This window comes from Heterodontus francisci, chromosome 11 (genome assembly GCF_036365525.1).
Source record: "Heterodontus francisci isolate sHetFra1 chromosome 11, sHetFra1.hap1, whole genome shotgun sequence".
Classification (NCBI taxonomy): Eukaryota; Metazoa; Chordata; class Chondrichthyes; order Heterodontiformes; family Heterodontidae; genus Heterodontus; species Heterodontus francisci.
This window is the reverse complement of record NC_090381.1, coordinates 44,967,167-44,992,027: the sequence shown is the minus strand read 5'-3', so window position 1 is coordinate 44,992,027 and position 24,861 is coordinate 44,967,167. Positions and strand designations below refer to the sequence as shown.

Genomic DNA, 24,861 nt, shown 5'->3' with positions numbered 1-24,861 from the left:
ATATTAGAAAAGCATCTAGAAATTGTAAATTTAATAGTCAGCATGGATTTCAAAAGGGCAGATCATGCTTGATGAACCTGATTAAATTCTTTGAAAAAGTAACCGGGTAGATAAGGATAATGCAGTAGAAGTTATAGATTGGATTTCCAAAAGGCCTTTGACATACCACAAAGCACTGGGGTTCATTTCTTTAGGGATAGAATTGAAAAGCAAAGCTGTCATGTTAAACATGTATAGAACCTTGGTTAGAGCCCCCTTGGAGTACTGTGGACAGTTCTGATTTCCATGTTATAAAGAGGCACTGGAGGAGATGCAAGAACAGTTTACTGGAATGATACCAGAGCTGAGAGATTATACCTATCAGGAATGATTGAACAGACTGGGGCCCTTTCCTCTAGATAGAAGGCTGAGGGGTGATCTGATGGAGGTCTTTTGTTTGGTCGGGTAGATGAGTGGTTTTCAAAAGTGTAGTCTGCGCAGGTGGTCTGTGGGATGATTTAAAATTCAATTCACCAAGGCCGTGCAAGAGAACAGGCCATCACACAGCCAGACAGGCTGCCATGTGTGCGGCATGAGTCATCGTAAGCGCAAGGGACAACAAAGTAGTTTTATAAGCAAGATTCATGGGAACAATATCATTAACTGGCTTTTTCCTAAAGTTTATAACTAGTTCTTTCGTCATATTTTCACTCAATTTGAGAATTGACATCGCACCATTTTATGAACCTCCTTTAATAAAAAGAAACACATCAACTTATTACATTTAATAGCAGCAAAGCAGCAAAATATTTTTTGTTTCCATAAGTTCCCATTAATTCTGATAGTGTTTTTTGGGATGGCAAACAAAGCAGATGGATAGGACTGGTAGATGGTCTTCAGGGTCTTTTTCCCCTCCTAAGTGATCTGTAGACTAGACCAGGGATAGATGTGGAGATGATGTTTCCACCTACAGGTGAGAGCAGAGCAAGGAGCCATAAATATAAGAGAGTCACTAATAAATCAATAGGTAATTCGGGTGTAACTTCTTCACCCAGAGTGTGGTTAGAATGTGCAACTTGCTACCGCAAGTAGTTGCTCAGGCAAGTAGCATAGATGCATTTAAAGGGAAGCTAGATAAACAGAAGAGGGAGAAAGGAATAGAAGAATATGTTGCTGGGGTTAGATGAAGAAAGGCGGGAGGAGTCCCATGTGGAGTGTAACATAGGCATGGATTGATTGGACTAAATGATCTGTTTCTGTGCTGTAAATACTTTGTAACTTTGTAATTGTAGAATTGCTGATGCCTTACTGCAAGCCCAGCTTTAAACTTCACCCTCTGATATTGATTCAGATTGATATCACCCCTCTTTCTGCACCCCCCACCCCCACCCCACCCTCCCAAGAATTCATGACGGGCATTGATGGGTCACGTACAGAACCCTTGATTTGATGCCTCCATTTATTAATGCAGGTGATTCTGAGCTAAGGTCCCGTGGTGCTAGAATCATGATTTAAGAATATGACTCTATTTTGAAGGTGATTTAGACACTAAATTGTATTCAGGTCTTATCGTTAGCATTTAATATTCATCTGGCTATTAAATAATAGGCGATGAGGCACCTCTTAATACTGAAAGTGCCTTTCTTTACTTCCCCTTTAAGGCAGGTTTGTGGAAAAACAACTCTGCTGCACAACAGTCACTCTATAAAGATGTCTTCAAGGCAGCTATTCCTAGGTTATTTTACACTGCATGATGTTTCCAGTATTCCTGTATTGAGAAACCAAGGGTGGTGTTGATGAACGTTGGTGTGTTTGCCTGAAAGAAAATTAGGAATCTAGCAGTGGAATTTCTGTCTTTGCATGCAGTTACATGGATTGAAAGTTAATCTGTGGTGGGAGGATATGGCAAGTGTTGCTTTTTCAGTGGGAAGAGGGTGGAAAAGCTGAACTTGTCCTATGTTTAGCACAATAAAATTAATAAAAATAAATTATCTATGCTACAGTCTTTGGTTATTTGCCAGAAGCCAAAACTTTTGAGTGAGAGCAAGTGGACTAGTATCATTGCAAAGCTATGGCATGCCTCCAGTTTTGATTCCTTCATCAGCTGTAGTTCAGGACTGACTTTTCTTTCTCGCTGTTCACAGGGCAAGAAAGACGTGGCTCAGATTTTCAATAACATTCTGAGAAGGCAGATTGGCACCCGGACCCCAACAGTGGAATACATCTGTACTCAGCAAAATATATTGTTCATGTTACTGAAAGGGTGTGTGGAATATATTCTTGTACATTTGTAACTCTTGATCTGTTGCAGATACTTTTGAATAATTTTCTTACAATGTACCCTTTTATTTCCATTAAAGAGGAGAGTTGTCGAGGTTTAATTTACAAATGGTCTTTTCTAAAAATAAATAGATTAAAATTAATCATGCTTTATTTTTTGGGCAAACATCGCCTGCATTGACATCCGCCTGGGCTTTGTGACAGTATACCCAATGCTTGACAGGCACAAGAAGAATGGTGTAGCCAAAATTGTGGGATATGGTGTTTGGCTACTTACTGCTCAAACTTTACTTACAAACACGCTCCTGTTGTATAAACTGAGTGCTTCAAGTTTAAACAAAGAAGCTGGAGTTCTTTTGACATACTAATTTGCCTTCAAAATATAACCTATTCAATTTACAGTTGACTTTAAATTGCTCGGCACGTTCTAGTTTCTAAATGTCTATTTCTCAGGATGCTCACAACTGGATTCAAATAATTGTTAAATACACAGTCTTTGTAGCAGTCATTCACAACCACTTATCAATGAATTCTGCAATCCTACTGAGTTTAACCTCTATCTTAGTTACAGAATTATATATTGAGCATAATTGCTTTTCCACCTTTTAACCCAACCTCCACACAAGGAAAATATTTTATTACTGATGTAGATTGCAAGCTCTAATTATTACAAGTAATTCATGCTAGTTTATTTGAACTGTAATCATAATGTTCGAGAAGCAAACTGGTAAGCATTTCTGTGACAGTGAAGTATTTGTTATTAGCTCCCCAGTCTAGGAAAGTTAGTTTGAAAATCCAAAAAGTGAATCAGTGCATCAGCAATCATGTTAGTTGTGTTCGTCCCTTTATTTTTTTTTTAAGTGTGTGGTGGGGGGTGGTCTTTAGCTATTGTGTCACACTTTCCAGAATGTAAAATTCTACTCCTTTAAACTGGAATTTGAGTGTTCTAAGCCATTCCAAAGACTCCTAATAGAGTAATTTAATGCATGAGGGATCTTGTACTGTGTTAACTAGCCTAGGTTTTTTTTTTATTACATTGAAGTAATTTTGCTCATACTTATTAAACTGGATTAATTTAGAACATTGTGCATTTTGTTCTACCCAGGTAGAATTTTTAACCATAAAGTTAAACTGTCCAACTTTGGATGTGTCAAAGTTTGCTAGAGGCAGTATTCCAGTGATGCTGTAAAAGTGAGTTCTGAAGAAGGGTCACTGACCTGAAACGTTAACTCTGCTTCTCTCTCCACAGATGCTGCCAGACCTGCTGAGTATTTCCAGCATTTCTTGTTTTTATTTCTGATTTCCAGCATCTGCAGTATTTTGCTTTTGTTATAATGCTGTAAAGGCTTTTTTGCAGTTTTAAGTCCTTGTATTTATTTTAGCATGCATAAGTGAGATGGCAGTGTTACAATTTATATTTCAAGTTTTGTTTCTTATTAACAAATAATACTGTAGATTCCTGAAAGTGAAAGAAAATTTGATGCTGTACTCATATTTGCTTCATTGCACTGAGATTGTTCATGAAAGGGAACTACATGCAAGTTAATCAGTAATCAAAAGTTCAATTGAAGGTTTACAGTGGAACTTGCTAAAAGCATTGTTCTTTGCAAAACTCCCAATCTTGATGCATTAAATCAGAATAAACCAAGATAACACTGTAGGGATATGTCATTTGGTCATCTGTTATAAAATATTATCTGAAATTGCAAGGTATGGATAAAGTTGAATTTTTGGTGTATCATAAAGAATTCTCTCTTTTTGTAGGTATGAATCACCAGAAATTGCTCTTAATTGCGGTATTATGCTGCGGGAATGTATCCGGCATGAACCATTGGCAAAAATTATATTGTGGTCTGAGCCATTTTATGATTTCTTCAGATATGTGGAAATGTCAACATTTGACATTGCTTCAGATGCATTTGCCACATTCAAGGTAGTTCACACGTAATATTCTGAAGTTTTTTTCCTTGTTAAATCACCTGAAGGCACTTGTGGGGTTTTTTTGTTCTGGAAAATGCACAAGATATGTTAAGCACCTAATGCGGAATATTAAATAGTTTGGATAACTACAACTAATGTTTGCACTATTGAACAAGAGCTATGTAATTGGCAAAGGTTTGACATTCCCTGAGCATTGTAAGGTAGCCCAGTCTTTGCCTAACTGGTTCTATATTTATAATGTGATTTAATTTTGTGCCATTGTGCTTATTTTTGGTCTGGTAGTGAATTGCAGAGTCATACTATGTTGTGTGATTTCTTTCCAGGATTTACTTACACGACACAAACTACTGAGTGCAGAATTTTTGGAACAGTATTATGATCGAGTAAGTAAAAGTATGTTGCTTTAGGGAGTGGGAGGGGACAAATTTGAATTGCGATTACATTTTTAATCTCTGCCTTTTTAAAATGGCACTTTAAAGGCACGGTCCTTTTTTAAAAAAAAACAATAACATCTAGTTTTTGTTTGAAAGGATGGGAAGGGAGAAGAGAAAAGGAGATTGAGAGATCTTTGTATCATCCACTATCCAGCACTGGATTTGCATGGAGAATGGGCATTTTGAAATATCTTAAATTTTAATTTAAAAAGTAATATGAAATGACTGCACATTAGGATTTTGTTTCATTTTTCCTAAAGGTTAACTGAATTACAGCCTGAATAGAATTGTCCTTAGATGCTTTAGCCTTAATCTGAATTAAGGCATTGATGGAATTTACAATAGCATAGCCACGTTTGGCAAGTTGAAACACAGTACTTTTTTTGTTCAGAAGGAGTTAAAATGTATGCTATTTATCTCTGTTAGAAATAAGTTATCATCCAAAGGGAGGTCTTTCCAGGATGCTGTCCCTTCAAGACTTTGCACCCTCAGCTGTGTGATCCTGCCCCAGTCCATGCTATATATAAAGCCATTTTATAAATTTGCACCTGTTTTTGCTTTTATTCTGTTGACCGTATTGCTGTTCGACAACAAAAAAAACCTAGTTGCAGGATTATTTCTGATGTAATCTAGCATGGGGTTCTCAACCTTTTTGTTGGTGTTGAGCAACAATTTTGTCAACACATGGGGATCTAAACTCCTAGATATGCAAGAGAAGGATTTCCTCTGCTTCATTTACCAGATCCACAACCAAGTTATGAGGTAGATTTTGGGCAAAAAAGGGAACTTGTTTCACGAAGGGAAGACTGGGTAAAAGCAAACACTGTTCAAATAGTCTGAAATAGTGAGGAAGAAAGCCTTAGATTACAGGACGATATAGATGGGCTGGTAAGATGGGCGGAGCAGTGGCAAATGGAATTTAATCCTGAGAAGTGTGAGGTGATGCATTTTGGGAGGACTAAGAAGGGAAGGGAATATTCAATGGATGTTAGGACCCTAGGAAGTACAGAGGGAACTTGGTGTACTTGTCCATAGATCACTGAAGGCAGCAGCACAGGTAGATAAGGTGGTTAGGAAGGCATATGGGATACTTGCCTTTACTAGCTGAAGCATAGCATATAAGAGCAGGGAGGTTATGATGGAGCTGTATAAAATGCTAGTTAGGCCACAGCTGGAGTATTGGTCACAACACTATAGGAAGGATGTGATTGCATTGGAGAGGGTGCGGAGGAGATTCAACAGGATGTTGTCTGGGCTGGAACATTTCAGCTATGAAGAGAGACTGGATAGGCTAGGTTTGTTTTCCTTAGAGTAGAGAAGGCTGAGGGGGGACCTGATTGAGATATACAAAATTATGAGGGGCATTGATAGGAAGAAAAGTTTTCCCTTAGTGGAGGGGTCAATTACCAGGGGGCATAGATTTAAGGTAAGGGGCAGGAGGTTTAGAGGGGATCTGAGGAAAAAGTCTTTTCACTCAGAGGGTGGTTGGAATCTGGAACGCACTGCCTGAAGGGGTGGTAGAGGCAGGAACACTCAACATTTAAGAAGTATTTAGATGAGCACTTGAAACGCCATAGCATACAAGGCGATGGGCCAAGTGCTGGAAAATGAGATTAGCATAGAATAGGCGCTTGATGGCTAGCACAGACACGATGTGCCAAAGGGCCTGTTTCTGTGCTTTATAACTCTTAACTCTGACTCTAACTGGGAGAGGGAATCAATACCAAGGTGAGGATACTTGGACTAAACCCCCTGTCATGTATTTCCCAAGTCATAGGTGGTGAACCTGAAGCAAACAGCAGCAAAAGTCAAAACCAGAACCAACCTATTAATCAAACTTGCTGGATCTATATGGAGTGCTGCTGCCACAACACTCTGGACCTCAGCACTTGCCCCATCATATTCAGCAGCAGAGTACTGTGCACCTGTCCGGCATAGGTTATCTCACGCACATCTTGTTGATGCTCAGTTGAATACAACAATGAGCATCATAACTGGTACCCTCCGCTGAACTTCTCTCACCTGGCTTCCTGTCCTCGCAAACTTCACTCATAGAGTTAGAGTTATACCGCACAGAAACAGGCCCTTTGGCCCATCATGTCTGTGCCGGCCATCAAGCACCTATCTATTCTAATCCCATTTTCCAGCACTTGGCCCGTAGCCTTGTATGCTATGGCATTTCAAGTGCTCATGTAAATACTTAGTAAATGTTGTGAGGGTTCCTGCCTCTACCACCACTTCAGGCAGTGTGTTCCAGATTCCAACCACCCTCTGGGTGAAAAATCTTTTCCTCAAATCCCCTCTCAACCTCCTGCCCCTTACCTTAAATCTATGCCCCCTGATTATTGAGCACTCCACTAAGGGAAAAAGTCTCTTCCTATCTAACCTATTAATATCTCATAATTTTGTATACCTCAATCATGTCCCCCCCTCATCCTTCTCTGTTCTCAGGAAAACAACCCTAGCCTTTTCAGTCTCTCCATAGCTGAAATGCTCCAGCCCAGGCAACATCCTGGTGACTCTCCTCTGCACCCTCTCCAGTGCAATCGCATCCTTCCTATAGTGTGGTGCCCAGAACTGTACATAGTGCTCCAGCTGTGGCCTAACTAGCATTTTATTCAGCTCCATCATAACCTCCCTGCTCTTATATTCTATGCCTCGGCTAATAAAGGCAAGTATCCCATATGCCTTCCTAACCACCTTATCTACCTGTGCTGCTGCGTTCAGGGATCTATGGACAAGTACACCACGTTCCCTCTGACGCTCTGTACTTCCTAGGGTCCTACCATCCGTTGTATATTCCCTTGCCTTGTTGGTCCTCCCAAAATGCATCACCTCACACTTCTCAGGATTAAATTCCATTTGCCACAACTCCGCCCATCTTACCAGCCCATCTATATCTGAGGCTTTCCTCCTCAATATTTACGACCCCACCAATTTTCGTGTCATCTGCGAACTTACTGATCATACCTCCGATATTCACGTCTAAGTCATTAATGTACACTACAAACAGCAAGGGTCCCAGCACCGATACTGGTCACAGGCTTCCAATCGCGAAAATAACACTTAACCATTACCTACTAAAATAAAAGCAAAATACTGCGGATACTGGAAATCTGAAACAAAAACAAGAAATGCTGGATTCACTCAGCAGGTCTGGCAGCATCTGTGGAAAGAGAAGCAGAGTTAACGTTTAGGGTCAGTGACCCTTCTTCGGAACTGACAAATATTAGAAAAGTCACAGATTATAAACAAGTGAGGTGGGGGTTGGGCAAGAGATAACAAAGGAGAAGGTGCAGATTGGACCAGGCCACATAGCTGACCAAAAGGTCACGGAGCAAAGGCAAACAATATGTTAATGGTGTGTTGAAACCCTCTGCCTCCTGCCACTTAGCCAATTTTGGATCCAATTTGCCAAATTGCCTTGGATCCCATGGGCTCTTACCTTCTTAACCAATCTCCAATGTGGGACCTTATCAAAAGCCTTACTGAAGTCCATATAGACTACAACTGTTTTACCCTCTTCTACATATTTAGTCACTGCCTCAAAAAATTCAATCAAGTTAGTCGGACACGATCTCCCCCTGACAAAGCCATGCTGACTATCCCTGATTAATCCCTGCCTCTCCAAGTGGAGATTAATCCTGTCCCTCAGAATTTTTTCCAATAGTTTCCCAACCACTGATGTTTGACTCACCGGCCTGTAATTACCTGGTTTATCCCTGCTACCCTTCTTAAATAATGGTACCACATTCGCTGTCCTCCAATCTTCTGGTACCTCTACTGCGGCCAGACAGGATTTGAAAATTTATGTTGGAGCCCCTGCAATCTCCTCCCTTGCCTCACATAACAGCCTGGGATACCTCTCATCTGGGTCTGGGGATTTATCTACTTTTAAGCCCGCTAAAAAAGCTAATACTTTCTCACTTTCAATGCTAATATGTTCAAGTATATCACAATCACCCTCCCTGATCTCTACACCTACATCGTCCTTCTCCATAGTGAACACAGATGAAAAGTAATCATTTAAAACCTTACCTATGTCCTCCGGCTCCACACACTGATTGCCCTACCCTTTTCCTGGTTATCTTCTTGCCCTTTTTATACTTATAAAACGCCTTAAGATTTTCCTTTCTCTTGCCCGCCAGTGTTTTTTCATGTCCCCTCCCCTCTTAATTACTTTTTTAAGTACCCCTCTACACTTCTATACTCCTGTAGTGCCTCCACTGGTTTCAGCACTCTGAATCTGCCATACGCCTCCTTTTTTTTTTTTACTGATCCAATCCTCTATATCCCTTGGCAGCCAGGGTTCCCTGAACTTGTTGGTCCTACCCTTCAGCTTAATGGGTACATGTTGGCCCTGAACTCTCTTTCCTCTTTGACTCCCACTGATCTGATGTCGACTTACCAACAAGTAGCTGCTCCCAGTCCACTTTGGCCAGATCTTGTTTCATCATAAAAATTGGCCTCCCTTCCCCCCCCCACCCAATTCAGTACTTTTATTTTCGGTCCACCTTTGTCCTTTTCCATAACTACTTTAAATCTTCGAGTTATGGTCACTATCCCCAAAATGTTCCCCCACTGACACTTCTACCACTTGTCCGGTTTCAGTCCTAGGATTAGGTCCAGTACTGCCCCTTCTCTTGTCGGACTATCTACGTACTGGCTCAAAAAGCTCTCTATGCATTTTAAGAATTCCGCCCCTTTTAAGCCTTTTGCACTAAGACTTTTACATTTGATATTGGGGAAGTTGAAATCCCCTACTATTATTACCCTATTATTTTTACACCTCTCTGAGATTTGCCTACATATCTGCTCCTCTATCTCTCCCTGACTGTTTGGGGGCTTGTAGTGATTGCCCCCTTTTTGTTTTTAAGTTCTACCAATATGGCCTCATTTGAGGAACCTTCTAAGATATCATCTCTCCTTACTGTAGTAATCGACTCCTTGATCAACTGTGCAGTGCCACCTCCTTTTATTCCCTCCCCTGTCATGGCTATAGATTCTATACCCTGGAATATTGAGCTGCCAGTCCTGCCCCTCCCTCAACCACGTTTCTGATAGCAATAATGTCATAATGCCATGTGTTAATCAATGCCCTCAATTCATCTGCCTTACTAGTAAGACTCCTTGCATTAAAATCGATGCAATCCAGCCTTGCATTTTTCACTTGTGCCTTAACAGGTCTATATTTGCTCTCCCACACCTACGCGCCGACTGACGAAAACCCATAAGCTGGTTGAAACCATCCATGCCTCATCTCACTTACCGCTCCATAATGACATGTTCAATCCACCTACTGCTCACCTTCCATCTCGACACCCCATATGAAGCAACCTTCCTGAGCACTATCTACCAGCAGACATTCTTTGGATCAAGGAATGGGAAACATGGGAAGTCACTAACAAGTTCCTTGTGACAAACCCAATCCGTTGAATGGCAGGCCTTGAACTACCATGGCGAGGATGGTCCTTGCTAAGCAGGTTAGGACAAGCCAGGGCCCCTGCGTAGCCAATCACCACCGCTGGGGCCTCAGTACAAACCTCTTTCGCATTTGTGGAGAGGCACAAACAATGCTGCACATTACTGAGGAGTGTCCCCTCTACAGACTAAGTGGCGGACTAATCACCTTAAACTCATCAAATGAGGAGGCTATCACTTGGCTCTGGGGATTTGCATTCGCTAAATTTTAAAAAAAAAAGTGAAGCTAGTAAATGGCACTGGATGTAAACATCGAGAACATCAAAATGGCTGACACCCTGCCATTGGCCCTGTCTGACACCAATCACTGCTGAATGCAGTTTCCCCATCTTATGACTAAAGGGGGAACTCTGAGGCTTGGGAAGACAGCTGCTAGAGGAATTACCTGGAAACTGAACCAGTAAGAGCCATCTCATACTGGGAAACACCCCCAGTATTCTGGGGAAACTCCAGCGGGACATTTAGACATATTTGGGTGTGTAATCCTTAGTTCTGTCAACATGTGGCAAGGTTCTCTGCAGTCAGGTCCATAGAGTCTGATAGGTTATTGACCTGAAACATTAACTCTGTTTCTCTCTCCAAAGATGCTGCCTGACCTGAGTATTTCCAGCAATTTCTGTTTTAATTTCAGATTTCCAGCATTTGCAGTACTTTGCTTTTGCAATAGAGTCTATCTGTCAGTGATAGAGTTTGGAATCCATATCTGAACCCTGTATTTGTTTCTTGACACTGACTTACTGGAACCAATACTCTCTGCCATTCCCTCATTCTGCTCCGGCACTGCAGTTCCGGCTCTAAATGAGGGTATTGGTGTTTTTAATTGTCACAGTTTCTTTTATTTTTGGCAGACTCTTTGAAACCTTCGCAAGAACCCCTGGTTGAGAGCCCCTGATTGAGCACTTTGTTCTTAACATCTTGCAGCTTTCTTTTGAGTTGCAATTTTAATATCTGCATGATTTCTGTTTTGTGTTGCGTTCTTGAGTTGTGATGTATATCAGCTCACAATCGATTCAGTCACGATGCCACTTTGCCCCTAATATCTGGTTGTGTTTATATTGTGGGCATCTTGCAATTATGGCCTTTTTGGCATCAGGAACCTGGCAATGGTGCTAGTGATCGCTTTCCAGTCTGTGCCAAGAAGATTAGTAAACTCTGAAAAGTGGCTGCTTGAGCCAGTAAGGCTGTTCCGTGAGATTATGGTTAATCTGTGTTACGACTGACTACTCCAGTCAAAGCCCCCCAATGAAAATATACGATTCTGATTGTGCTGGGAGAAACGTACTGTTAATTCAATCCCGTCCCTCCACAGATCGCCTAACATATCATGTTAAACTTTCCAAATTAAAGAAGGACCCAGCCTATTGTTCAAATAGTTCACGTACCCAGAAAATTGTTGTGAATTATTATACAGGAGTGCCCTCTAGTGACATTTCTTTGTATCTGCTCTTCCACCTCGCAGAAGTAGTATTTAAGATTAAAAGCAAAATACTGCGGATGCTGGAAATCTGAAACAAAAACAAGAAATGCTGGAATCACTCAGCAGGTCTGGCAGCATCTGTGGAAAGAGAAGCAGAGTTAACGTTTCGGGTCAGTGTTCCGAAGAAGGGTCACTGACCCGAAACGTTAACTCTGCTTCTCTTTCCACAGATGCTGCCAGACCTGCTGAGTGATTCCAGCATTTCTTGTTTTTGTAGTATTTAAGATTAGTGGTACAAATCTTTTGACTTGTTACTTCTGTTCCACAATAGTATTCCATGATATCACAATATTGAGTAATTGGGAAATATTGAATTTCACGTGTGCTGATCTTCTTTTCTTATATGGAATGATGTCCTATTGTTACTGGTTTATTGCTGATTCTCAAATGTTAAGGGGCAGATTATATAGGCATTTAAAATATCACTCGTATATTTGCTTTGACATTTGTTAAAGTGCAGTTGATCAAAAGTTCCAAAGACTATTTTGTTTTCATAGGCTACATACAGAATAAGCTCATTCTTGAAGGCACTACATCTTGGCAGTAATGTTCATGAAATATTTACTGAAGAATATGTAAATGACAAAATTAACTTGCAGTTGAGGAACAATTTTGCTGCATGTTACAATTTGGAGCAAATCTGGAGACATTAAATAGCATGTGTACCAATGCGCAGGTGTGCGCATCTCTTGTTTACAAGTATAGTGTGCTGCTTTGGGAGATTTTGTACAGCAGGTAGCATTACAGTTTAACATTAGAAGTTACGAAGCTGAGCAGGAAGTGTTAATCTCTAACTTTCTTATTGCAGTTCTTCAGTGAATATGAAAAATTACTTCATTCAGAAAACTATGTCACAAAAAGACAATCACTGAAGGTAATTCAATTCTGAAGTTTTAAATGTTAGAGCATAACTTTTGATAACTTTACTTCAAAATATATTTAAGAGATGGAATAATGTAAAGTTTTTACTACTATAGAAATCTTGTACTAAATACAATTATGCCACAACTGTAAGGGTGCAGACATTGAAAATATTTGTTTAAATGCATAGAAAATTTACAACCCAGAAGGAGCCTGTTCAGCCTATCGTGTCTGTGCCAGTCAACGAAAATCTACCCAGCCCCAGCCTAATCCCACCTTCCTGCACTAGGTCTGTTGCTCTGCAGGACACGGTGCTTCAAGTAGACATCAAAGTACTTTTTAAACGTGGTGAGCGTTTCTGCCTCACCCTTTTAGTCAGTGGATTCCAGGTCCCTACCACCCTCAGGGTGAAAAAGTGTTTACTCATCTCCCCACTAATCCTTCTGCCAATTACTTTATATCTATGCTCCCTGGTTTTTGACTCCTCTGCAAAGGTGAATAGGTTGTCACTATTATTGTTTGCAGATGTGAGGATAGCTATTGCATATTCCACTCAGGCTCTGAAATTACCACAGCTGGAACTCTAAGACCAGTATTTTCACTTAGTCTCAGGGTTCGATGAATTCCTTATCCCAAGACTCATACATCTATATATCTCAAATTTGGCAGGTGATGCAAGGAACTGAAATGGGGCCTCTGTCCCAGTTCTCATCAGGAAGGCCATATCCTGGCATTTGTGTAATATTTTTAATACCATTTCAATGTAGTAGATATTGAACTGCCTAACCTAATTAAACTATATAGTATTTGGGGTTGTGCCTGCAGAAAATTTCTGATTTTAATCCATGATGAGAATTGTAAGGTGCATGGTAAATCCCCTGGAAAAGTCAAAAGCTACATGTTTGTGATGTTGAGTTTCCCTAGTTTGTTGGTGCTAATCCACAACTGGAAGGTCCATGTAAGTCAATACTCTTGACCATCTTCAGCCAGAAGTGCTGAGTGGATGTTACATTTCAACCTCCTCTTGAGGTCCCCAGCATCACAGATGCCAGTCTTCAGCCAATCCAATTCACTCCACGTGATATCAAGAAACAGCTGAAGGCACTGGATACTGCAAAGGCTATGGGCCATGACAACATTCTGGCAATTGTACTTGTGCTCCAGAACTAGCTACGCCCTTAGCCAGGCTGTTTAAGTACAGATACAACACTGGCATCTAACCTGGCAATGTGGAAAATTGCCCCAGTACGTCCTTTCCACAAAAAGCAGGACAAAACTAACCCAGCCAATTACCGCCCTGTCAGTCTACTCTCGATCATCAGCAAAGTGATGGAAGGGGTCGTCGACAGCATTGTCAAGCGGCACTTCTTACTAACGCTCAGTTTGGTTTCCGCCAGGGCCGCTCTGCTCCTGACCTCATTACAGCCTTGGTCCAAACATGGACAAAAGAGCTGGACTCCAGAGGTGAGGTGAGAGGACTGTCCTTGACATCAAGGCAGCATTTGACCGAGTATGGCATCAAGGAGCCCTAGCAAAACTGAAGTCAGTGGGCATCAGGGAAAACTCTCTGCTGGTTGGACTCATACCTGGCACAAAGGAAGATGGTTGTGGTTGTTGGAGGTTAATCATCTCAGTCCCACAACATCACTGCAGGAGTTCCTCAGGGTAGCCTCCTAGGCCCAACCATCTTTAGCTGCTTTCACAATGACCTTCCGTCCAATATAAGATCAGAAGTGGTGTTGTTCGCTGATTGCACAATGTTCGGCACTATTCGTGACTCCTCAGATACTGAAGCAGTCTGTGTCCAGATGCAGCAAGACCTGGACATTATCCAGGCTTGGGCTGATAAGTGGCAAGTAACATTCGCGCCACACAAGTGCCAGGCAATGACCATCTCCAACAAGATCAAATCCAACTATCTCTCCTTGATGTTCAATGGCATTACCATCGCTGAATCCCCCACAATCAACATCCTGGGGGTTGCCATTTAACCAAAAACTGACCTGGACAGCCACATAAATGCTGTGGCTACAAGAGCAAGTCAGAGACTAGGAATTCTGTGGTGAGTAACTCACCTCCTGTCTCCCCAATGCCTGTCCACCATCTACAAGGCACAAGTCAGGAGTGTGATGGAATATTCTCCACTTGCCTGGATGGGTGCAGCTCTAACAACACTCAAGCTCGACACCGTCCAGGACAAAGCAGCCCGCTTGATTGGCACCCCATCTACAAACATTCACTCCCTTCACCACCGATGCACAGTGGCAGCAGTGTGTACCATCTACAAGATACACTGCTGCAACACACCAAGGCAGCTTAGACAGCACCTTCAAAGCCAATGACCTCTACCATCTAGAAGGACAAGGGCAGAAGAAGTATGGGAACACCACCACCTGCAAGTTCCCCTCCAAGCCGCACACCATCCTGACTTGGAACTATATAGCCGATCCTTCACTGTCGCTAGGTCAAAATCCTGGAACTCTCTTCCTAACAGCACTGTTTGTGTATCTACATTCCAAGGACTGCAGCAGTTCAAGAAGGCAGCTTGCCACCACCTTCTCGAGAGCAATTGGGGATGGGCAATAAATGCTGGCCTGGCCAGTGACTCCCACATTCCCACGAATGAATTTTTAAAAAAAACCTTGCATCCTCACAACAACCAGTATCAGGCCAATAACTACCAGTACTCCAATCTGCACAGTTTGTGTTCCTATGTTCTCTTCAGACAACTTCTATTTGCGAGAAACAGAAATTATATATAATAGTGTTAGGTGTCTTTCTGCAGTACATAATATAAAAGTTTCACTCACCTGCCATAACACATCACTGCAATCCTGGTGCATGTTTTTTCGAAAATAAGGGAGGGAGTGGGAGGTCCGTAGAATTGACCAGCAAAAGTGCTTGATCTCCTAAGACGTATCTTTCCAGGATACACTCGACAACAGTTGCTGATTAGCTTTGAAACCAGTTCTGCCACCTTGTCACTGGGGAGCAGAGAACAAAATGGGGGTGAAATTAATTTTAAATTTGGGAAAATGGAAGTGAAACCTAGGGAAATGCAAGTTTCAAAGTGAATGAAAGATTGCATTAAGAGAAGTTAGAAGTGGACTGATGTTGTGCATTCGTGGTCCCTTTGGAACGGTGGGTTGGGGGTGTTAAAAAGTTCCTACCAATCATCCTTCAAATTTTAAGTTAAGTGTGCCTGTATTGGCATTGGGGGCTATGTACACAGTGAACCAAGAGGAGTTTAGAGGATGTAGTAGCACATTGATGAAATCTTGAGAACAAGTTTTCCATTTGCCGCAATGGCAAGAGATGGTGTTCAACTGGAGGGAAAATGGCATGAAAAAAGTCAGTTGTCCAAGACAGTAAAAATGATCTTTAGATTTCCCATTGTTATTGAACTTATCCTCGTATCCACTTCGTACAGTGCAATTGTGAATTTTAAATGCATAACTTTTTTTTTTACATGCAATTGGATTAGGTTAAACTCCGCTGAAGAATGTTACTTTGCAGACCTATAGTAAAATAAAAATTTATTTGAGATAATGCTGTGTTTATGCGGCAGATCAGTTTTAAAAGCTCAGATTGCAGAAATTACTTTATAAAGGTGGAGTGTAACCTTTTGCACACATTGAAGCTGTTACTACACTTTTCTATATTTATGGTATAATTTCTTCAATTTAGTTATCATTTAAAATGACTAAATTTAAATATTCACTGTTACTTAGTTACTTGGAGAGCTTCTACTGGATAGACATAATTTCACCATTATGACGAAGTATATCAGCAAACCAGAAAACTTGAAGTTGATGATGAATCTTCTGCGAGACAAAAGCCGCAACATTCAGTTTGAGGCCTTCCATGTATTTAAGGTATTAGTACATGTGACTTGTCTGCAGGGAGTTCCAGTACAGGAAGTTGTAAAGTGAAAGACCTAATAATGTTTTGGTTAAATGTCAGTTTCGCTAGATGGTAGTGGTCTTACCTCTGAATTAGAAGGCCATGAATTGAATTCTCACTTCTGGATTTGAGTGAGTAAACTAGGCTGACCCTTATTAAAAGTGTGTTAATTAAAATCATAAATGTTTCGAATTTCCACCAAAATTGAATAACTATCAATTCAGTTTGCTCAATTCCAAACGTCTAACCTTGGTGAATCTAATAATCTTGTCTGATTTGTACATAAATGTAGATATATAATCATTGTTAACTCCTTTTGAGTTTCTGAATATTGTGGAGTTTTTTTCACTAAGTTTTCAAAGGACAGCCAAAATTCAATCTCATTGAAAATTGATCTAATGACGTAGAAATGTTTGGAGCTCTACTTGTGGTTATCAGTGGGAGTGTTTTTTTTTTAAGTGGGGCTTACAAAAATAGAATACTTCAAGTGTCAACAACCTTGCTGTTTTCTAAATATACCAGACATGGTATGAGGGTAATATTACTCTGGAGGACCAAACCCACCTCTGTATCTTTGCTGGATGATATTACAATCTCTTAAAATGCAACTGCATTCAGTCTTCTGGATTCAATGGGGGTTGTTTTAACCTAATTCGCAGATGAAAAGTCCAAAGGATTGGGTGGAGCACTCCGCCCAATATTACACTCCATCTACTTAAATGGAAAGTAAAATTGGATGTGGTGCAAAGCCAGCAATTTACCTGATCCCATCAGTTTCCCTGCAGGTGGGTTAGGTTTAAATTTTCCCCCATGTCATTGTTTTGTACATTTCTCTCTTTAGAAAAAACAGATTTCCTTATTGGCTGGATGTTGTAGACCAGTTAGTTTCTACATTAGAACAGAAGAAATAGGAGCAGGAGTAGGCCATCCGGCCCCGCAAGCCTGCACTGCCATTCAGTAAGATCATGGTTGATCTGATCATGGTCTTAACTTCACTTTCCTGTCTGCACCTACCCCCCCCCCCACCCCCATAATCGTTGTCTCCCTTGTAGATGAAAACTGTCTAACTCAGCCTTGAATATGTTCAATGACCTAGCCTCCACTGCTGTCTGCAGTAGAGATTTCCAATGATTAACTACTTTCAATTCCTCCCTTCTCTCTATTAAATGGGTGAACCCCAATTCTGAAACTCTGCCCCTAGTTCCAGATTCCCCCATGAGGGGAAACATCCTCTCAGCATCTTCCCTACCAAGCCTCCTCAGAATCTTGTATATCTTCATAAGAACACCTCTCATCCTTCTAAACTCCAATGAGTATAGGCCTAACCTTTCCTCATAAGACAACCCCTTCATCCCAGGAATCAACCTTGTGAACCTTCTCTGAACTGACTCCAATGCAAGTATATCCCTCCATAAGTAAGGAGACCAAAACTGTACACGATACTGTAGGTGTGGTTTCACCAACTTCCTGTGCAGATGTAGCAAGACTTCCCTACTTTTATACTCCATCTCCCTTGCAATAAAGGCCAACATTCCATTTGCCTTCCTAATTACTTGCTGTACCTGCATGCTAACTTTTTGTGTCTCATGTACAAGGACACCTAGATCCCTCTGTACTGCAGCATTCTGTAGTCTCTCTCCATTTAAATAATTTGCTTTTCTATTCTTCCTACCTCACATTTTCCCACATCTCCTTCTGCCAAATATTTACCCACTCACTTAACCTACCTATATCCCTTTTGCAGACTGTATCCTCACAATTTGCTTTCCCACCTATCTTTGGATTGTCAGCAAATGTGGCCACAGTACACGCTGTCAATTCATTCAAGTCATTAATGTAGATTGTAAATAGTTGAGGCCCCAGCACTGATCCCTGTGACACCCCACTAGTTACAGTTGGCCAATCTGAAAATGACCCATTTATCTTGACTCTGTTTCCTGTTAGCCAATCCTCTATCCATGCTAATGTATTACCCCCAACAGTATGAGCTCTTAACTTCTGTGGTAACCTTTTATGTGGCATCTTATTGAATGCCTTTTGGAAATCCAAATACACTACACCTACTGGTTCCCCTTCATCTACTCTGCTTGTTAAATTTTCAAAGAACTCTTTTAAATTTCTCAAACATGAATTTCTCTTTCATACAATCAAGCAGAGTCAACATGGTTTTATTCTGATTTTCTAAATATCCTGCTACTACTTCCTTTATGATGGATTCCAGCAATTTCCCAATGACTGCTGTCAGGCTAACTGGCCTATAGTTTCCTGCTTTCTGCCTCCCTTTCTTGAATAGAGATGTTACATTTGTGGTTTTCCAATCTGCTTAGACCTTTAGAGAATTGAGGGAGTTTTGGAAGATTATAACCAATGCATCCACTATCTCTGCAGCCACTTCTTTTAATCCCCTAGGATGCAGGCCATCGGGTCCAGGGACTTGTCGGCCTTTAGCCCCATTAGTTTTTCTAGTAATTTTTCACTAGTAATAGTGACTGTTTGTTTTGAGTTCCTCCCTTTTGCCCCATGAATTTCTACTATTCTTGGGATGCTTTTAGCGTCTTCTACTGTGAAGACAAATACAAAATATTGTTCAACGTCTCTGCCATTTCCTTGTTTCCCATTATTAATTCCCTAGTCTCATTGCCTAAGGGACCAATATTTACTTTAGCTATTCTCCTTTTTGTATATTTGTAGGAGCTCTTACTGTCCGTTTTTATATTTCTTGCTGGTTTACTCTCATTCTAATTTCTCCCAATATTTTTTTCAATCATCCTTTGCTGGTTTCTAAAGTTCTCCCAATCTTATGGCCCACTACTAATCTTTGCAGAATTGTACACTTTTTTTTTCAATTTGATATCATCCTTAACTTCCTTAGATAGCCATGGATGGTTCCTTCTTCTCGTAGAGTTTTTCTTAATGGAATATTTCTTCGAGAGTTATGAAATAGTTCCTTAAATGTCTGATATTGCTTCTCTACTGTCTTACCTTTTAACCTATTTTCCCAGTCCACTTTAGCCAACTCTCTCGTGTTGCCTTTGTTCATTGCCTTTATTTTTGTTTAAGACTCTAGTTTCAGACCCAAATTTTTCACCTTCAAACTGAATGTGAAATTCATCATGTTATGATCAGTCTTTCCGAGAGAATCCCTTACTATGTGATAGATAATTAATTAATCCTGTCTCATTACCAAGTCTAAAATAGCCTGTTCCCTGGTTGTACGTATTGTTCTTAAAAACTATTAAGAATACACTCTATGAACTCATCCTCAAGGCTTTCTTTGCCAATTTGATTCATCCAGTTGATATGAAGATTAAAATCATGCACAATTATTGCAATACCTTTCTTAAAAGCCCCCATTATTTTTCGATTTATTCTTCTTTGGCCTCCTTATCTCGAGAGACAATGGACACGCGCCTGGAGGTGGTCAGTGGTTTGTGAAGCAGCACCTGGAGTGGCTATAAAGGCCAATTCTAGAGTGACAGGCTCTTCCACAGGTGCTGCAGAGAAATTTGTTTGTCGGGGCTGTTGCACAGTTGGCTCTCCCCTTGCGCCTCTGTCTTTTTTCCTGCCAACTACTAAGTCTCTTCGACTCGCCACATTTTAGCCCTGTCTTTATGGCTGCCCGCCGGCTCTGGCGAACGCTGGCAACTGACTCCCACGACTTGTGATCAATGTCACAGGATTTCATGTCGCGTTTGCAGATGTCTTTAAAGCGGAGACATGGACGGCCGGTGGGTCTGATACCAGTGGCGAGCTCGCTGTACAATGTGTCTTTGGGGATCCTGCCATCTTCCATGCGGCTCACATGGCCAAGCCATCTCAAGCGCCGCTGACTCAGTAGTGTGTATAAGCTGGGGATGTTGGCCGCCTCGAGGACTTTTGTGTTGGAGATACGGTCCTGCCACCTGATGCCAAGTATTCTCCGGAGGCAGCGAAGATGGAATGAATTGAGATGTCGCTCTTGGCTGACATACGTTGTCCAGGCCTCGCTGCCATAGAGCAAGGTACTGAGGACACAGGCCTGATACACTCGGACTTTTGTGTTCCGTGTCAGTGCGCCATTTTCCCACACTCTCTTGGCCAGTCTGGACATAGCAGTGGAAGCCTTTCCCATGCGCTTGTTGATTTCTGCATCGTGAGACAGGTTACTGGTGATAGTTGAGCCTAGATAGGTGAACTCTTGAACCACTTCCAGAGCGTGGTCGCCAATATTGATGGATGGAGCATTTCTGACGTCCTGCCCCGTGATGTTCGTTTCCTTGAGGCTGATGGTTAGGCCAAATTCATTGCAGGCAGCCGCAAACCTGTCGATGAGACTCTGCAGGCACTCTTCAGTGTGAGATGTTAAAGCAGCATCGTCAGCAAAGAGGAGTTCCCTGATGAGGACTTTCCGTACTTTGGACTTCGCTCTGAGACGGGCAAGGTTGAACAACCTGCCCCCTGATCTTGTGTGGAGGAAAATTCCTTCTTCAGAGGACTTGAACTATACTCTCCTATATTGTAGCTACTGTTAGGGGCCTATAAATAACTCCCACCAGTGACTACTTTTCCATGCTATTTCTTATCTCCATCCAAAATGATTCTACATCTTGATATTCTGAGCCAAGATCATTTCTTACTTCTGTACTGATCACATCCTTTACAAACAGAGCTACCCCACCTCCTTTTCCTTTTTATCCTTTTGAAATGCCAAATATCCTTGCATATTCAGTTCCCAGCCTTGGTCATCTTGCAACCAAGTCTCTGTAATGGCTATCATATCAAACCCATTTATTTCTATTTGTGCCATCAATTCACCTATGTTGCGAATGCTGTGTACATTCAGATAAATAGCCTTTAATTCTCTCTCTTAACCGTTTTTCTCTACTCTGACCCTATTTGCTGCTGTACTGTTATGTTTGTATGCTCTTTCGCTTCCTGTCGCTCTCTGATTATCATTCGCACTGACCTAGGTTCTTGAACTAAGCAATGTTTACAGGCACGTCTAATATTGTTAGGTGAAATATTTGCACTTTGATACTTGTGCATCTAATTCAGCAGTGCTCTTTGGTTCCTACCCAAAAATAAAATAGTCACTGTTCACATTTAACATTGTGTTGTGGCTCACTTGCTTTTTCTAAAAGTCAGTTCTGTAGACACATTTTGAAGAAATGGACCTGCAAAGATGTAATATGTGTTCTCTCTCTAGGTATTTGTGGCCAATCCCAACAAGACTCAGCCAATTCTGGATATCTTGCTGAAAAACCAGACCAAACTGATAGAGTTTCTCAGCAAGTTCCAGAATGACAGGACCGAAGATGAACAATTCAATGATGAGAAGACTTACTTGGTCAAACAGATCAGAGATCTAAAGAGACCGGCACCCCAGGAATCCTAAAGCTATGTTATAAAACAGAACAGAATTTAAGCGACTGCTGTCTTTATTATTGAACATCAAGCACCCTTATTTGATTCTTATGGATTACTGCTAATCTGCTGTCCAGTGAACGGTTTATTTGTTTTTTATGTTTTGAAGTCAAAGATGAAATTTAGCTGCTGCTTTCCTGCGCATTAGAGCACAACATGGACTTTGTTTCAATGATTAAAAAAAGTAACTTCAATGTAAACAACACTGTCTTATGGTAAAGCTTAGGTGAAGGGGAACTTGGTTTATGTAAGCAGGTTTTTAGAAACTAGAATGAATTGACAAAGAAAGGATAACAACAGTAAAACTGAGGTTGCATGCCTGGTTTTTAATCCACTTATTTGTCAGCTGTGCTGTGAGTTTGTCATGGATTTTGATCTGTGCTAACATTTGAAGACACACACCATAGTCATAAGGATTAAAGTGTTGGATCTCCATGTTGTGGATTTTTCTTTATGAATGTGGTGCATTACTTGTGATTTAATTTAGTTGGGAACATTTTTCTATGGTATATGTTTAGCATTTGCTTACAAAATGGTTTGAAAGCAAACTCAACCTTAAAGTGGGTTGGGGAGAGAAATTAATTACTGGATAGAATACTCTTTCTGGGATGTAAAGCTATGCATGACTGCCATGGAGAAATCAAGCTTGCAGCATTGTTAGAGATTTTTTTCTCTGCTTTGCAGACAGGTTTCCCAGTGAAAAGTGTGTCCTACCTGTGACACTTTTTTTTTAAAAGCTAGGAATCTTATCGGTGATAAAATGTTACAACTCTCCTCCCATAATTACAGAATGTAGTGTTACAAGCTAGATTTCTTTGCATAGTTGTACACAATTCAGAATGCTGGCAAAGAATTGTAGATGTGAAGTTTTTTTTTCAAGGGATGTGATTGTCCCCCTTAATGTATGTATTAAGTAACTTTCAGGAGAATTAATCTGTTGGAATGGGGTTGTTACTGGGGAAGAAGAATGTACATAGGCCTTCCATTGGTTTATAGATTTTGCAGACAGTTTGATTTACAAGAATTGAAAGTATATACACGTTCAAACATGTTTTAGTTATGTTAATTTTAATTAAGCCTGTTTTCTGTTTTGGATTTAGCATTGAAACTCTGCATTTCATTAGAGGGATTTGCTGGTTCCTTGTACATAACTTTTAGGCCGCTCAGTTCTAAAATGATTAAGTTGTACAGCGGAGGAATGTTATTGTATTAGTCTAACTATTTACTTAATATTGAGTTTTGCAGATGAATGCTGGTATGTTATTTGAATATTTTTGCTGATCACATGAAATTGCTGATTAATATTTGCAGTAGAACAGCATTCTAAAGGCAATTCTGTATTTATGCTACTTGCTAATGGGCTGCTGTGATCAGAATAGGCTAATGTATAAACTGGAACCGCACCCCGCCACCCCCCCCCCCAAAAAAAAGCTGGATTTATGTTCACTAATAGTGAGCCTTACACATTCAGTTACTAGAGTTGGGACTTTTTAAAAATTGGCTTAAATAAGCCTGCAGAAAAGTTCGTTGCTTCTGTGTCTTTAATACAAACTCACCAAACAAGGTGGAAGTATCTGATAAATATATTGCTATTTCCTTTCAATCCAGTTAACAATTTTCAGATCTTGCCTTGAAATGTACTTGAGCTTTTAGATTCCAGTGCAGCAGGTTTCTACATTTGTGAAACTCAGAAGTTAGAATACATTTGAAAGAAATTAGTGTAATTTTCAAAAACATCTTTGCCGCAGTGTTTTCTGATAGGGTGATACATTGCGGTATATTGTAAATGTTGCATACTTAACCTAAATGCCAATATAAACTGCCCCCACATCCTTTTTCAAATCTAGTTTTAAAAAAAAATTGTAAAATCGCCTGGACTTGGTTTGCTTTTTCCTCATGACAATTGCATGTCAAGTGGAGTGATTTTTTTTTAAACTATTGATTATAGAAATTTTGCCTTAGAATTCACTGATATGAACTTAGCCATTGCATACGTATATGTCAATATTTTAAATTCCTGAGGAGTGCCTGTCCGAATTGGATTAGTTGAATGTCCGTTTAACTATATCAAAAATATTTTAACAACTTGACCACTGCAACTTGAGGAAACTAATAATGTAGATTTTTTCAATGTCTGGGAAGAGTTGACAAAATGTGGCCTTTGGCTGAAACTTGTCTCCTCTAAACTACCTGCCATTTTTACACCTGGTTGCTTAAGTCTGCATTCACTGTTGCTATAATGCGTATACAGTTTTAGCCATCTCTGTTCATGCAAGTACAGACTTGTTAAGGATACGTGTACAATCCTCACTGTATCTGGAAACGGTTGTTTTTGTTTCATTAGAAATACCCTGTGGGATTATTTTCCTGTAACTAATGCACCACTTGATAGCTGCATAGAGTAACTCAGCAAAAGTTGCTGCACTGGCCATTTTGCAAGTATGTCATTGTATTGAGAATTGGAATCCATGCATTGCTGAGTAATAATGTGCTGTGCAATTCATACTATAATTGCGTTGAAAATTAAAGCATGGGGTCACCTTTAGGAAGATGCCAAATATATGAACATTTAAAATATAGCATGAGTATGATTAGAACATTTGTAAGCTGTGTTGTTTGTAAGCCATATATACTCAATGATGCTGCAATCATAGGTTGTATGGAGCTGTTGCACTGGAATCTTTAAGTATTGCGAAACATTGCCCTCCAAAGATATTTATGCAGGATGTGAACACAATTTTTGAATAATTAGGACTGTTTTACGATGGCAAATCTTGCTAAATGTGTCCTGTCTCCCTAGAAAATATCATTTTAAGTCAGAACATCTGGCTGGCCCCAAGGATATAAATAAATTTTGATTAAACATATAAATGTTTCAGTGTGTTTATTTTCAAGTTTTAATGATGTGATTTGTTTGGAGAAAAGTGCAGTTCAGTCAACTCTGAACTGCAATTTTGAATGCTGAAGATGAGCTGTCAACAGCCTTGAATATCTAATGTACATTTTTCTCCACTTTCAGCCGATCTTCTAAGCAGTTCAGTTTCCTTAAGCTGAAGAAAGGATTGCCTACAATTTAAGGTAAATATATACTTGTAATATATA

General features: G+C 40.4%; 1 protein-coding gene across 4 annotated transcripts in view; it reads left to right on the top strand.

The window, feature by feature from the left end:
- LOC137375240 (calcium-binding protein 39) overlaps positions 1-24,630 on the top strand; it is a 145,715-nt gene extending 121,085 nt beyond the window's left edge. For all 4 annotated transcript variants that reach the window (XM_068042093.1, XM_068042091.1, XM_068042092.1 and 1 more), the window contains 6 exons: positions 2,124-2,242; positions 4,024-4,192; positions 4,524-4,583; positions 12,401-12,466; positions 16,185-16,328; positions 21,542-24,630. In XM_068042093.1, the coding sequence (XP_067898194.1) occupies positions 2,124-2,242; positions 4,024-4,192; positions 4,524-4,583; positions 12,401-12,466; positions 16,185-16,328; positions 21,542-21,730 (747 nt within the window). In that variant the 3' untranslated portion in view covers positions 21,731-24,630. The remainder of the gene's footprint in view (positions 1-2,123; positions 2,243-4,023; positions 4,193-4,523; positions 4,584-12,400; positions 12,467-16,184; positions 16,329-21,541) is intronic.
- Positions 24,631-24,861: the final 231 nt, after the last annotated feature.